Source organism: Fringilla coelebs, assembly GCF_963513975.1.
Source record: "Fringilla coelebs genome assembly, chromosome: 19".
Taxonomy (NCBI): Eukaryota; Metazoa; Chordata; class Aves; order Passeriformes; family Fringillidae; genus Fringilla; species Fringilla coelebs.
Genome location: NC_140045.1, coordinates 3,925,048 through 3,941,384, shown reverse-complemented (window position 1 = coordinate 3,941,384; position 16,337 = coordinate 3,925,048). Strand labels below are relative to the sequence as shown.

General features: G+C 46.2%; 1 protein-coding gene across 2 annotated transcripts in view; it reads left to right on the top strand.

Moving 5' to 3' along the window:
- RHBDL3 (rhomboid like 3) overlaps positions 1-16,337 on the top strand; it is a gene marked incomplete at both ends in the record, with an annotated part of 55,854 nt that overhangs the window by 20,144 nt on the left and 19,373 nt on the right. Inside the window, one exon of one of the 2 annotated variants that reach the window (XM_084218767.1) lies at positions 1,999-2,082. The exons of the other annotated variant lie outside the window; for it this stretch is intronic. Within the exon in view, the coding sequence (XP_084074893.1) occupies positions 1,999-2,082 (84 nt within the window). The remainder of the gene's footprint in view (positions 1-1,998; positions 2,083-16,337) is intronic. 2 annotated transcript variants of the gene reach the window in all.

Sequence of the window (16,337 nt, the reverse complement as noted above, 5' to 3'; positions counted from 1 at the left end):
TGGCATTTCAGGAGGTTAGGAGTTTCTCCTTGCCTGGCTGGTCTCCTGTTCTGCTCCTGGGAAGTCCTTGGAAACCCCAGTTGCTCTTTCCCAAAGGTGATATGTGTCCTGCAGTAAGCAAAAGCTATCTGTTACCTTGCAAGGGCAACCTGGGGGCTGGAGGTACAGTTGCTGCTGGCTGTCAGTAGCACAGCTGGTGACTCTATTTTCCATATTCAGGACAGACTGGCAGAAACTTTCTGTGCTTTGAAGCCATCACACCAGGGAGGGTTTCCATGTGTGTTGATGATTTCTACAGCTAGAGCAGCTGCAAAAATGTCTTCTCCCAGTCTAGAGGGAAACTTTTATATCTAATTCATCTCAGACTCTAAATCATAAAGATAGCCAAGTAAAATCAGCAGAGTTTGCACCAAAGGGCTCAATATTGTTGGCTTCTTGAAGGGGATGTTAAGAGATGGTCACAGTGTTTAGAAGCATTGTTGGATTTATTTGTTGGTTTTTCTATGATAATCTCACTGGTTGGTATTCCCATGTCCCTTTTCAGCCATTTGAGATGAAAAATTTATTTTGTTTCTTTCATTATAAAACTATTTTTATCCCAATCATGGGGCTGTACAAGTAGAAATTAAAACAGTGCTTGCATTTCCTTGCCCATGCTATCTGTTAGTCATCCCCAGCTCCTTTCAGCTCTCCCCAGCTCTCCCCCTTCCCCTCCCCAGCTTGCCTTGAAGGGCTGGGAAAGCCGGCGCTGGCACATTATGTTGCCTGTCTGATTGTTGTGGGGTTGTGTTTGTGTGGGGAAGGTCACGAGACAAAAAGACCACCAGGCAGGGGTGGGTGGGGGCTGTTCAGTCCCTTTCCATTCAGGCCTGTTGGCAATGGGTGGGAAGAGTCTTGTTTGCATGACAGGATTTCAGGGGGCCGTTGCTTTTTGTTTAGATTTCTTCCACTGCTGCTGCAATGGGCCCTGGAGGGCTACAACAAAGGTAGAGCTTGTATTATGAGATTCATGGGGCAAAGCTCTCAGTGCAGGAGTGACTGAGCCTGACCAGCCACTGTGCTCCTGCAGCCTGGAAAGTGCCAGCAGTTGCTGGGGTGTTTGTGCCATGTCCAGTTGTGGCTCCGGTGGGAGCTCTGACTCTTGTGGGCTGAGATCCTTAGTGGGATAAATGCTCTGGAAACATTCCGTCTGTGGAATGAGGGTTGGAATGCAGGGGACAGCTCCACAGACCTGCCACAGGCTATGCTTCCCTGAGTATTTCTGACACTTCCAGGCAGTGACTTTATTTGCAGCATCTGCCTCTTTCCTTGCTATCAGGTTGACATTTTTGAGAGCACTCTTGTGTTTTAACAGTGCTTACTTCCTCATCGCCCTTGTGAGAAGCTGAGCTGCTGTCCCTGGGTGCAGCTCTCCCCTCACCCCATTCTTAGAAAGCAGCTCAGTCTATATTTACCACTGGTGTGCACAAAGGCAAACATTGTCAGGGACTCATTGTAACTGTCCCAATTACCCTAATTTCATTTGCATAAGAAGATCGACCAGCCTGTGGCAGTGGCACTGCCTTGGCTGTCTGATATGGGACACTGTCATTTGGGAAGCAGGAAAGAACTGGAATCCCCAGGCTGGATGTGGGATGGGGAGAAGGGGCTGTTTTGGTCCCTAGCAGCATGGGTGCTACAGCAGCCCTTCCTGGAAGTAGGATAACTTGTCAGATCTAGGGCACTGCAAGTCCCTGACCATGTCTGATTCAGATGTAAGAGCTGCCAGCTTCCCAAAGACGCAGATTCCAGGTACCCCAAGCATGCCTGAGTGTCTGGCTGTCCCATACAAGTAAATCCTTCCCCTGCAAGGTGTGTATGTGTGTATTTACTTATTTTTTTTGTCAGTAGGTGTTGACTCTGCTCGAATGCTTCTAGACTAAGCCTTGACCTGCCCTGTGTTTGTCACTTCCCTCAGGCACATGTAACCTCTCCTGCTTGTGTTTGGATTTTTTCCAGAAAGGTAGCAGTTCCTGCAGGCAGGCACTAAAGCAAGAGGAAAGCAGCTGGGATGGAGCAGAAGTCAGGAAGGAGGCTGAAATGGTATGATCTCTTGACCCAAAGCAATAGCTAGTGCTGGTAGGACTTGCTTGCACTGCAGCAGCTGCACAGCTCTGACTCCTCTCATTGAATTGAGAATGAATCATATTTTCTCTCCCTTCCCCCCAATGCCACGTGTAACATGATCTCCCTGTGCCCAGGCTGGCAGATGGAAACCCAAAACTCTTCTGTTTGCAGTAATGGTTCTTCATGGACTCAACTGGCCTGTGAAGCTGCAGTGTTCAAGCTTGTGAGCTTTGGCAGAGCTGCCTTTCTGTCCCCCTGCCCTCGCTGTGTGTGTGCCTGCACAGACCCACATCCATGTCTCCATCTCCCTGCTGCTTCCAGGAGAGACTTTTGCTCTTGGACATCTTTCCTTGTTGCTTGTGGATATCACCAAGCTTAGTGTGCTTCGTGGAGATGCCTTGACCTTTACTCCATCTTACCCCGTCCTTCAAAGTCCCCCCTCCAGTATTTGGCAATTTAAAATTTTCATTAGTTAGTTATAGGTGGCAATACAGGAGTGTGTCATGGAGGTGGCTGGAGCACAGGCAGCTCATCTCAGCTACAGTAGTATTTTAAGCCTCTTGTATCCTTGGGTGAGTTACTTTGTGTCTGCAAATTACTTTGCTAATTTGTAATTTGGTAATTACTTGGGTAAATTACTTTGCCCGTTTCCCAGTTCAAAAGTGGAACTCTTTATGAAGTGATACCACTGTGAATTGTAAAGAGCACAAATTATCATTTCAAAATGTACTATGTCCAAGAGACCTGATTGCTAACAGTCAGATCCCAAGTCTCTGTCCTTACATTTTTGGATCTCTCTGAGGGATTGATGATCCAGCCCAGATTTCTTAGGAATTCCTTTGTTCTTTCTTTGGCGGGACATGGAGCAGGGAAAGAAATCCTTATGTGTTTTTTCAGATGAGATGCTGCTTGTGCTCTGACTCCAGGACACTCACATTTTTTTGCCTGAAATTACCCACATTGGTATTGTTATGTTTGCTAGGTGGAAGGAACATCAAAAAAGAAAGGGGCAGAACACAGTCTCAAGTTGGGGCACAGATGGGCCCCTCATGGTTCCTCTAGCAACCCTTTAAAAGCTAGTTTGTATGTTTGACTTCCCTGATGTGTTGAATAGGCAAAGTAGGGTCAAGTCTTACATTTAAATTTGGGTTCTTTCCATGGTGTTTGTTTTTGCAGGGAGTGTCCTACCTTCTACTGCATTTCTATGACCTCTCATTTTAGCTTATGTGTTAGTGGGGTCTGTTTATAAGCAAGCAAAACACATGCTCCAGACACTGAATTAGCTTTTAAATCATTGTTCCTAACAAATATGAAGTGAAATAGTATGATTTAGGTACTTACACTATCTCTTTTAAGCTGAGTCACTGTGTCTTTTGCTTTGCATTGGGAAAATAACTTTGGCACATATTCACACAGTGGTGACTGATGGACGTAGGATGAAGAGAGACATTGACCACCCAAAGAGGAGAGGAGGGCATCCAGTTTTCAGCTCTGCCAGTGTGGTTCAAGTAATGAGATGTGCCCTTTTAAAATGCTTTGTTTTCCCCAGCTGTGCAAAGGGAGGCATGGATAAATAATAATACAGAGAGTTTCGTTTGAAATTCTCCAAAAGACCAGGGGAAACAGTGCTTTTTCCTTTTCAAGCAAAATATTTAACTTGATTTGAGCTGAACCATCTGGGCACTCTGAATAGGAATATAAATGACAGTTTTTAAGGAAACATTTTGAAAATGGTAATGTCCAGTGCTTTGGCCTTTTAGAATCTGAAGGAACTTCTAAACAATCAGTATTCAAACAATCAGTATTCAAATTTAAGGCAGATTCTCAGGAAAGTCTTGGCACAACTGAAATCTCAGGAAATCTCTTTGCTTGGAAGAGTTTTGTTTTGAAAAAAATTTATCCTTGCTGTGTAAGTAGGAGACAAGCCCTGCAAATAACACTGCTGATAAACATTATACTGTGCATATAAACTGCATCTTGTCCCACCCTTGGAGCAGTGTTACACTTGCATCTCTTGGGCTGCTGCTTGTAATTATCCTGGTGCTTTATCCTATCGGCCGTTTCCATGTCACTGGTTCAGTTTTGCTACAGCTCCCTTTGATGGGGGCAGTCTGACCTTTGGTGGCTGCTGTTTGATTTGCTCTGGGTTCATGAGAATTTGTTGGCTGGGAGCAAAGGAGGTGCCCAATGGTGGAGGGATTATGCAGGGACAGACGATGGTAGCACTGTCTGCTCGAGGCAGCTTTTCTGCTCCTGGATTAAAGTTCATGCCGTGCTACTTGTCTGTCTCTCTAAGGCCTTGTCAAGTCCATGTGGGAAGCTGTTCTGTCTGCACTATTTCACTTTGTGCTGCTCAGCTCTCTTCTTGCCTCATTTCTCCTCCCTCTTTCCCCTTCCATTCAGGCGGCATCTTTCAGTCTTCCCCATTCAAGCTCTGCCTTTGCTCTCTGCCCTATGTAAAAGTTCCATGCCCTCCCTACCATTCATCACCTCTTGCTCATTCACCTCCCTGCTTTCCTTTCCCCATTGATCTGGGCTTCCCCTCACCCAGTCTGGGCTGCCCTCTCCTCCTGCCCCTTCCACAGTCCTCCTTTTGTGTCTTTGCACTCCCTTCTCTGTGGCCATCCAAAGCTCAGCAGTCTGCAGTGTGCTCTTCGAGTGAGGATGCTCTTCTAGAAATTGGCCCCAGCTGATGAGCAAATTAATCCTCAGTGGAAGCCTGGTGGGACTGTTTTGGGTGGATTTGTCTCTCTAGTTACCCTGCAGGTGAGAAGATTTCTTTTCCCTCCACTTCCTGGAGATGCATCATGATGCATGAAAAGGAAGAGTATTACAATTTCCTAACCTTCCTGTTCAGTCTGGTCTTTCTGTCTCTCCCTCCTGGCTTGTTTCCCCTTTGTTTGCAGCAGTTGCAGCTCTTAGGTGACTCCTTAGAAGTTGGTTGGATTTCCTCATTCCTGAGGAACGCAACATGAATTTTCTTAATTATGCTGGATCTGTAATTATGGTTGTTGCCTGTGTCTTCTCTGCTTCCTTCTTTTAAATCATCTACTTGGAGGCTGTATCCGTTTTGTCAAGCCCTCTCTGCTCTCCAATATGTGTTTTAAGTGTTCCCCACGAAACAGAGCTTATGAATTGTATTAGCCAGGCCTTGTTGTTCTGGGTCTCAATGCAGCCATGACCCTGTGCTTGTGATGCAGACACAGGAAATATGGACCACAGCCTCTGCCAAAGATTTCCCAGCTTGCTGAGCACCTGGTCCCCTGCAGCTCCCACAGTGCCAGCAGTGTGCAGACATCATCCCATGGTACTGAAGGAGCAGATCTCTGCTACAGTGTGGCAGGAAAACAAAGTGGCAGGTCTGCTGGCCTGTGGGTGCCCATGGGGGGCTTCAGCTTTGAATGGTTAAACTGCGTTCAAGTCAGTCTGGTCAAATAAAAGTGGAATATTAGAGCTTGGGAAGAATGGATAGGCTTGGAGGAAGCAGGTGCTCTGAAAGCTTGTGTGCTCCCTGTGCCTGTGGGAAATCTGATCAGCTCAGTGAGGGAGACAGAAATGAGGTGCAGACAGGGAAGGAGAGGGGCTCTGTGAGTGTCTGCAGGCTCGACTGACAGGACGAGCTCTCTGTTGTGTGCGAGGCTGTGAAAGGACCATCCACTGCTGTCTCATGAGGCTGAAAGGAGCCCATGACACAGACTGGCAGGGCCAGGCTCTGGGAGGACTTGTCAATTCTCTGAGAAGGATCTTTTCCCCTGATAATTGTCTCAAAGTGGGATTTCAAACCCTGCTGTGGTTTGTTATCAGTCTGGTGAGTGTGTAAAAGAGATTCCCCGTTCGTTGTGCTTGTGCCCCACAGAGACATTGAACCTGGCAGGGCACATCTAACCCCAGGCCAGCTGTGCATCTTGTCACCTGCAGGCAGGAGTCTCTGCTCCAGCAAAGCTTGGACTGGAGACCCAGCACAAAGAGCACTTCTCCCTAGGAAGTTAGTTGCATTCCTGTTGTGGAGTTTATTTAGTCATGATTTGCTTTAGAAGTTAGTTACATTCCTGTTGTGGAGTTCATTTAGTCATGATTTGCTTTAAAATGTCAGACAGGTTTTCTTTCTGTTTGAAAACTTGTGGCAGAGAGAACTCTGGAAACACCATCCCTTGTATCCAGTAAGAGCATATAGGGATCCAAAATGCAGCTTGATTTTTCTGATTTGTGGTTTTGCAACTTTGGCACGTGGACAAATCTCTTCTGCCCTTAAACCAAAGCACATTTGACATAGCAGACACTGGTAAAGTGCAAACACTGCAAAAATTTCTATTGCAGTTCAATGCAGGGAACCTGCAGTCTGGGTGTCATCCAGGAATGGTTTGGATAGATCACCTAAGAAACAATTCAAACCACTACAACTTCCAGCAATCTGGCTCCTTCCTGCAACTGGAACTCCTGTGATCACCCTGGAAAGATGCAAGTCAGGATTTCTTGCTCTCAAGTGTTTAAATGGTAGAAGTTTATAGATGGTAGAAGTTAGAGAATAATTAATGCTCCCAGCTCCAGGCTGCATGTGGAACCAGCCTGTCTGCAGTACCTTTGAGATGGTTATGTCGTTGCAGTGTAATGCCAGTGCCTACAGGACATTTCAAGGAATCATGTGATACCTCTGTCTCCTCTTCACAAGGCTGACTTAAACTTCCTCTCCAGTTTCATTTGGAAAGCAGAGTTTCTTTGATAGCTTCTAGTCCCCATGACTGAGCAAAGCCAGTTGTAAGAGCAATATTAAGAGTTAAATACTTTTCCCAGTCCCTTTAGCAGGAGTTTTGCTCCATGGCTGTTCTCTAACCAGAAGCATGGTTTCAGTTCCAGTACAGGTGAGTCATTTTGGATACATGTGTGCTATGGCACTTGTTAGCTGGAGTTTTAAATTCATCTCTTTAGCTTGAGCTTTTCTGAACCCTAATAACTTGCTGCCAGGTCAGAATAGAACTGTTGGGATCATCTAGTCTCTCCTAATGTAGGCAAGAAGGCTTTCTGAGTGATCTTCTGCTTGACCTCAACCATACCTCATCTCTTAGGAGAACTTGCAATTTAATTGTCAAACTTCTGGTGAAGTTAGTGAGACATTTCTTTTGTTAATAATAAAAATAATCAACTTAGGCTGATCTAAGGCTGTCCAGTTTGACTTCTAGCCCCTAGATGTGATTATACCTTTGTCTTGGTGGAGACTCCTGTACTGCCAAATATCTGTTCCTGTGGACAGTGATAAGTCATTGCTTAACCTTCCCTTTCATAAGGTAATGAATTGATCCTGTCAGTGCAGCCAGTCAGTTACAGTACCAGTAAAAAGTGCCAAAGAGGTAATGTCACCTCATTTACAAACCTGCAGGTCACATTTCCTTTTTTGCAGGCAGTGTTACCTTGAGAGCACTTGCTATTACAAGCAAGGGGTTTTTCCCCTGCTGGGAATGGCTGCTGCTGAAGATGGCATTCCCCACCCTGTACCCTGGCTGGCATTCTTGGCTCCTGGCCAGATGACTTTCTGTTTGTTTTTAGTGTAATATATATTGTTTGCAAGTACTCAGATTTACCAAAAGACCTTGTTCACACTTAGTAAGTTGTTGCTTTAACTCATCTGTGAGCATGATAACAGACTTTTGCTTAGTTTGCTCCAAAATCACTAATGAGAATTCTGTAGGAGGAAGAATGAATTCTCATGGGACCCCATTAGTGGCATTGCCACATGATGGTGGCTCTGGCTTAGATTTATTTTTGAAACCTGTCAAATAGTCAGATTTCAGCATGTGTGACTGTGTGACAATCTGAGTTTGTCTCACAGTAAATCCTCAGACTCTGGGTTGCCTGGTGATGTCAGATGCCCTGCAGAAATCAGTCATACCAGCGACCTTGGCTTATGATCTGTGCCCAGTTTGTGTTCTCATCCAGATAATATCAGCTGGACATAATCTGTTTTCTATGGCCTGTTCTGACTGATATTAGACCAGCCCTCCTTCAAGTGTATGTTACTCAATATCAGTCATTTGTTCCTTTGCTGTGGGTTGCTGCTAGACCATCAAGACCTGCTGTATCCCATTAAATTCTTGCCAGGCAGTTTAGGGAGCAGGGTGCGTGCCTGTCACTGTGATTGCACAGGAGTTTTGGAGCTATGGTTGGAAGGGCTGTACTGCTGATTCAAAACTGGAAGAACGGGAGCAAGCAGATCTTGATGTTCTTCCAGTGTTCCCAGACTTGCAGAAAATCAGTATTTGTAATGACTTTTTAAAACCTTTTGGATGAAAGTTACCTTGACCTGCTGATTCAAAATGAACTTTAGCAGCTGCTGTGTAACATTCTCCAGAGTTACTGCTGGGACAGAAAGTGCATCATCATCACCATCATGTGATAGAGATAATTCCTTGGGCTTTTGTCCACATAAAAAACAAAAACATTTCAACTCCCCTGAGTCTTTCACACTGATATCACCTATGCAACTTTTTCCAGGTAATATCAGACCAAAAACCTGTTTTGAATGAGAAGACTAACAGACTTATATGCTAGACTGGACTAGCATAGATGCAGCTGTGATGGAGACATTATCTATAGTAGTGAATTTTACAGAAATCTTATGTATGATTAGTTGACCCAGGGGTAGGCAGGGATCTGACTGCAGGAACTTGGTGTGAAATACAGCCCCCCCTGAACAGTTCTTCTCACTGTTGTGTGTCAGTTTCTGGTTTGCTTTGGTGGTTTTTTTTTTCGCTTTTTTTGTAGCAGTAGTGCTTAGAGCCTGTCTGTCTCACAGTTGTGAGATTGACTGTGCATGCTTATGTCTTCTGGCAAGTTATGTAATGCAAATCAATGCAGCATCTCCCCCAGACTGTGTTGCATTTTGGATCTGAATGAAGTAACTTACATATTACATCCCCTCATCACGCAGAAGCCCTGAGAGATTTAATTAATATTAATAGAGAATTTTGAGATTTTCCAGTCAGATAGGTCTAAAACAACCCAAACAATAATTATGTGGTGGTGAATGAGAATATCACATGTCTTATGATGCTATGGATATTGCTGTTTTCAGCTTTTGATATTTAATGCCTTACACCATCCAGATGAAAAGTGGAGTTTATTCTATCTAGACTGCAGAACTCATTGCTTCAGGAGATTGTGGAGGCCTAAAAATTGGAGGAATTCAAAAGGGAGAGCAAGAGATTGGGCATTCGTACATTAAGAATGTTGGGGCCAGTGCTGACAAGCAGTTCTGCAAAGTTATAAACCCCTTGCCTCAGGATTTAGGAAAATATTTTAACTGTTCATGTGAGTTTGGTCACACCAATCCCTAGGTGGTCTCTTGTTGGCTTCATCTTGTCCACAATCTTGGGAATGAGAGATAGCACCAGAGCTTGGGCTGGTGCTGTTGGATACGTGACTCACCTGTCTGGGTCACAGCCTGCCCAGCCTGTTACTGCAGCTGAGACAACTGCCCATGTAGGAATGTGCAGCATGGTCAGTGCTGGATCAAGATTAAAAAGAATATTTTCACCTAAAAAACCTCACCTGCAACTTTTTAGAGTGCCTCAGCTTCTTTCCAGTAGCCTTAATGCACTGCCATAAATAATAAAACAGGAAGGAGCAGAGCTGGAGAAGGCTCAGTCTATAAACATGTCTCTTTGCATTAGGCCTTGTGGCGTAATGGAGGGCATCTCCTGCCACCCTTACTGTCTCGTTAATCATGTAATTATCTCCCTCACTTTCAGTGCTGCATCTCCTTCCCTGTCAGTGATGCTGGTAATGGAGCTTTTATTTACCCTGCCTTCTTTCTGGGGAGCGGCTCTGGTTTCAAAGCCAGCACAGTGGTATATTTTGAATAATTTAGTTCTGGGTGGCTTGAACACTGTCTGTAATTCCCCAGCTGGGATTAGAGACTTGTTTCTGGAAGTATTCTGCCAGGAGGCTGATTTGGAGAGAGACAGAGGGATCTCTCAGAGTGGTGGGATGTCGAGGTTGCTGAGGACTGAAAACCCACTCAGTGGGTTCTGTGAGCACCTTTCAGCTCTGTCCTCTCTAAGTGTCTTAGCAAGGACTTGCAGCAAGAAATCCACAGGCAGAGGATGGATAAGGAAGAGAGTTAAAAGTGTGTTAAATGTGTTTAAAATGAGCATGGAGACAGAAACATGAATTTGGGCATGTGGCTGAGCATGATGGGCTTCCCCTGCAAGCTGTGGGTCAGAAATTACTGTGGTCTCCAAGTGTAGGATTTGCTTGGCCTGTGGTGGTTATGGACCAGGTTATGTAGACCTCTGTAGAGTAAAGAAGTTCAGTGTGGTGTCCACCTGTCACTGGCTTTGGAAAGTCTGATCGTTTTCTGCACCTGAAACCTCCCCAGAAGTCCATCTCTGTTCACAGTGTCCCTGTGCTGCTTGGCCTGGTGGCTTGGCAATTGCCTTTTGCCATTGCAGCCATCATCCAGCCACACTCTGAGCTCTGCACAGCCCTCATTGTGCTGGATCACATGAACACAGGTGTGGTGCCTGAGCCCTGTAGATGGGGAGGTCACAACACCACACAAGTCTGTGGCCTCACTCCAGCAATCTTGGCAAAACCGAAAATCAAATCTGGCTCCAATCCCTCTTTCTAGTCTGCCTCAGAACTGAGTAGTGACACACTCCTGAATCTTTTGATTCTCTCATTCTTGTTGAATCTGTGTTTCCACTGTCTGTTTAGATGAAGTGCTTCTGCAGAAGGTAACAACAGATGGTAGTAATGTAGGTCCCTTTCTTGTCTTTATGCCTAAGACAGTAGGAGAAATAAATCAGAACAGAAATGCCTCTATAGATTGGCCAACTAGCTCATGAACCTGGTCTTTCAGGCTGTTCTGCTCTTCAGGGAAAAGAGAATCTTATACCAGCCCCCTCTATCTCCACTTTGCCAGGTGCTGCGTGCAGAGACGGCCAAATCCAGGTGAGAGGCCCTCTTCTCTGGAATGCCTCCTGGCCTAGGTGAGAGCTGAGCTGGGCAGCTCTGTGCTCTCACTGCATCTTTCCTGAGGAGCAGGTGTGTCTGGGGGCACTGCTTGATGAGGGACTATCCTCTGTGCTTAAAAGCAATCTGGCTTTTGAGAGCTGGGTGATGTTTCCAGCCCTCGGGTTCACCTCAGGTCAAAGCAATCTAACATGCCCTAAAAGTACTGCTGGACAGCCCTTAATCACTTTATATTGTCTGGGCAGTGGTGAGTAAATTCATTATTTACAGGGGAGGCGAGTGTGCGTCACTGGAGCCAGCACTAATGTTTTACCATGTGTGTTCAAGCAACTCAGATGAGGTGACTTTAAACGGTGGGAAGATGGATTTCAGGGTGGGGGGATATGCATTTACCTCTGACTGGCCTTCCTCTCTGTTGGATCAGGATTTCTCACGTGCACTTCTCTCCTTTGGAAGAGAGAGCAGGATCATTAAGTATTCCTAGATTGCAGAGACTGTGCCACCTAACATCTGAGTTTCATCAGCAAAGCTCAGAATGGTTTCTGAAATCCTTGAAGATGAAAAGATGTTGCATGCAATTTCCACTTTCCAGTGGAAAAGGACCTACATGTAAATAAGAAACAGGCCAACTATTGAGAGCTATAATTGGGAGGAGAAGCTGAAGCTCAGGGCAATTTCTTTGCAGAATCTCCTAGTCTGGAGCAGAGCTGGGGTCAGTGCCAGGGGGCCTGACACTGCCAGACCAGTCTCTCCCAAAAGTGAAGACACCACCAGACCTTAGAATGACTCAGATTTTAAGGAACTGCTCCAACTCAAGTCTAATTTCCAAATTAGATGAAGTTGCTTGGAGCCTTGCCCACTGGAAAGACAACTGTGACTTTGATGATGTTGAGACAAAGCCCTTCAATGAAGAAACTATGGGTGCTAGCAAACTCTGTTCCTGCAATCCTTAAGCCAGCCAAGGATCCTGCTGTTGTGCCCAGTTCAGCTGTTGACTCTCCAGCTGCCCCGATGCCTCTGAGGGCTGTTTGCCATGGGGAGAGGAGCAGCTGGCTGCACTCTGAAACGTCTGAGTTTTCCCAAGATACTCATTGTCTGTCTGCAGCACTAGCCTCCACCCTACTTGCTCACTCAACCGTGGCTGATGTGACTTTAATTAAAGAAGAGCAACAATTTGAGATTTCATTTTCTTTCCTCAACTGAATTTCCTATTTTCAACACATTTTCTGAGGTCGCCTCACCTTACTTTTGTCTTGTAGTTTTGCTGGGGGAACTTTAGTTTGTAGTGTGTCTCCTCTAATATAAGGAAGAAAGAGGAGAAAAACAGATTGTTTTGGGCCAGGGAATTAAGATCCTGGGTCAGATGGCTGCTACGGTCATTAACATATTTACATTTTTGCTTAAGAGCCTCGTTGAGGATCAAGGGAGTTAAGGGCGATTGTCATTGAAATGCGGATGAAACCTTGCATGAAATTGCCGTTAGTGTCCCATTGTCTGGGGGCACGAGGGGGGGCAAACGGCTTCCTCAGCCCTGATCACTTGCCTGCCCGAGATCCTGGACAGGCAGAAGGAGCTGCGCTGAGGGAAGGCTCTGTGGTGCCTGTGCTGTGGGAGCTTTGCTCCCCGTGGGGCTGGAGCCGGGCTCAGCACGGCCCTGCTGCTGCCTGCAGGCGCTGTCTGTCCGCGGGTGAGACCCTGATGCTCGGCCGGGCTTGCGGGACAATTGGCCCCGAAGGAGATCGTCATGGATAAATGCATGAAGCGCCTAGCAAAGGTCAGTTGCCTCTTTTATAATTGATGGAGCTGTGTTTTGAGTCTGCTGTCGCACGTTTTTGCACTGGTGCAGCATCACCTGGACTGCTGTGTGTAGTTTTGGGCATCATGTTATGAAAAAGACATGAAGCTGTTAGAGAGTGTCCAAAGGGGGCCACGAGGATGATGCAGGGTCTTGAGGGGAAGCCGTGTGAGGAGTGGCTGAGGTCACTTGGTTTGTTTGGCCTGGGGAAGAGGAGACTGAGGAGCGACCTCACTGTGGTCTTCAGCATCCTCAGGAGGGGAAGGTTCTGATCTCTTTGCTCTTATGACCAGTGACAGGAGTCAAGGAAACAGCTAGAGCTGAGTCAGGGAGAGGTCTAGGTTGAATATCTAAGGGTGGTTGTGCACTGGAACAGGCTCCCCAGGGCTGTGGTCACAGCACCGAGCCTGTCTGAGTTCAATAAATGTTTGGACAACACTCTTGGGCACATGATGGGATTCTTGGGCTGTCCTGCATAGGGCCAGGAGCTGGATGGAGCATGGAGGACTCGATGACCCTAATGGGTCCATTCTAACTCAGCACATTCTGTGATTCTGTGATTTGCCATGTATAGGGACACAGGATATACAGGACCTGCTCAACTCCTTGATTTTTGTGGATAGCTGTGATATCAGAAAGAGGGTTTTAAGTATTGATGTGGATTTTGAGTCGTGACAGATGAAATTTTTATATGCTTTTTATAGAGAAATATTGTGCAATTAAGAATTTGTTTAAACATAAATAAGAGGAGTTCCTTACAGCTAGGGTTGACAGCAAAACATTCTGCTCCAGGTTGCAGAGCCTGTGCTCTGGCCCTGCTCTGAGGTATTTGAGTTCAGATGTCAGTTGTTCATTGTTCATCTCTTACTCTCACATTGTTCAGGGCCACTATTTTACTTCACTCTTATTTCTAATTATTATCATTAACATGGTGCTAAAAAATAATTATGTATAACAACATGGAAGAGGAGAAGAGACTCAATAGCCAAACTGGGCTACAGAAAACACTAGCTGCCTTCTCCCACTGCTTTAATTTTTGTGGAGCAAGCAGCAAGACTTCAGTGAGCTGAAGGAGGAATGCTGGTGCCTATTGGTGTGAGAAAGAATCAGATTCATTTGTAGCCACCAGACAGCTACAGCTTCAGCTGTGCCTTTGGAAGGCAGCAGCCAGTAACAGCAACATCCTGAGTGGCAGGATGTATCAGCTCCAGCACTAGTGAGTCTGAAGTCATTAGTGTGTCCTTGTGGGCTGGGTTGAAGCTCTGAAGCCATTGTGTAATTTCTGTTCTTGGTTACAAAATGCTTCTTTTTGGAAGGCTTGAAAGCAGAACAAAATCTGAGAGAAGTGGTTTGTGATCTCAGCAGCTCTTTTGTTCTCTGGAAGGCTGTGTGCTTCAGCTCTGTGTCTCATCTGCCCTTTGAAGGAATAACCATGTTCCTTGGGGCTGCAGCCCTGCAAAGTCAGTGACCACGCAGCATGGGGACAGTTCCACATGTTGGGTGCTGACCCTGACCCTCAAAGTAGAGAGGTACTTAAGCCTTCAGGAAGCAAATGGTTTTAGACAAGCTAGGTTCTGGTATTTTAAATATCAAGATACAGTTAAAGGTGCAGTTAAGTAAGATGTTGGTTAGGTCAAATGTTTTTGAGAAACAGGGATGAACAGAGCAGTATCTATGGGGTTGCAGGTCTCAGATCCATTCACTGAATGACTCATCTCACAGCTCCTACAAATTCCCCTTGAGAAAGCTCATCCCAGGTGTTGTGCTAATAATACTTTATTTCCTGGATATGTGTGTCTGGGACTGGGCACCACAAGCAGGCTGGCCTGAGAGTCACAGCAAGAGCCAAAACTCATCAGAGCTGAGCCTGAGTGCAGAAGCCCTGACTTTTAGGGCTGGTTTTAGAGTTTGATCTGTTAACTCAAAGCATCAGAGTGGGCTGGGGTAGGGGAGCTAAACTTCTCCAGGGATTAATATTAAGCCTTTGTTTAACAGTAAACAGCTGATGAAATCCACCTTTGGCTCTGGGTGCCATCTGTCAGGGAGGTACATCCAGGCCACCTCACAAGGGCAGGACAATCTTTGGCAGAGAACTGGAGAGAGTGCCCAGCTCTGACTGTCCACAGGTCACTTGGTTTATCTTGTTTTGTGTAATCCCCAGCAGCTTCTTCACAAAGGGGCTGCTGCTTTGACCAGAGGTAGATAGTCACAGCAAGGAGCTGTGACCTCCCCTCCTCAGGTTAGATAGTTCCTCCTCAGCCAAGCAGCTGGGGACAGCAGAGCAGAGGGACAAAGGTGTTCAGGCCAGAAGGAGACAGAGCCAGATCTCCACACACGGGCACTACAGCCTCTAAACAAGCAGCCCATGCCTGAGGCTGCTCTGTGTTAGAGCTGTTCTGCTCACTGCAGAGCTGTGCCAGCCCTGCTGCTGGCAGGCTGCATCCTCTGCCACATCCTCCTTCCTACCCCCTCCCTTGCCAAGGCATTTCCCTCCACTGTGTCTGATCGAAGGCCCAGCGCCTGTTCAACTTTTGTTCTCCATTAGGAAAGAGTGAGGATTGATAGGACCTTTTTGGCTCTGCCAAGGCTTATTATGTCCCAAATGTTTCCATGAAAAGACTCCCTCCTGACCACCCTGCCCCCTGACAGCCATTCAATCCAGCCAACAAGCTTGATATCATTATCTACAAAAGGAGGCCAGCAAGCACCAGGGTCCTCACAGCCAAGTTTGGGAAATCAAAGGCAAAATCTCCCAGCAACAGAGAACTGGTAGAGATCAGACTGCACCAGGGCTAGTGCAGACTGGTCTGGCAGCTTGCAGCCTCTAGTTTTCCAAGCACATCAGAAAGGTGCTCGGCATGGTGCCAGCAGTGGCTTTGTCAGGGCTGAGGCTGTGCCCTGTGAGCTGGCAGCCCCTCTCAGAGTGCCCTAGAGGCCACTGGAACAGTCATTAGTTGGGACAGCCTTGTAAAGGTGTCTCTTATCATCAGTGGCATTTCTAGATTAGCCACTTAGGCTCAGGGAGGACAGTGATGGTTTTTGTCAGTGTGGGATTCACTCCAGGTCTCACCTGGGACTTTCCTTCTAATGACTCTGGTTTACATTCTCAAAATGGCATGTGGCTGCTTTGTCACTTTCAGTTTGACACGGTGTTCATCTGCTTTGCTTCCTGTCCAAAGATTTTCTTTCCCAACTGTCTTAAAATAGCTCTTCAGCAGTGAAAGCACTTACCATAGTGAAGGCATCAGTAGGGATGATCTGGAAAGGTGACTATCAGAAACATTGAGTATGGAAGGGGCTTGAGGAGGGGTGGCAGATTCCTGTGGTGCAATTATGTTAGGAAATAGAGGAATAAGACTGTTTTCAGTGCATTTTATCTCACAAACTGCATCTCTGGTTTGCTTGATGTTCCAGATGGAAAGAGATACAAAAAACAGACAAGAGAAATGATGATGCAGAGGCAGGAAGG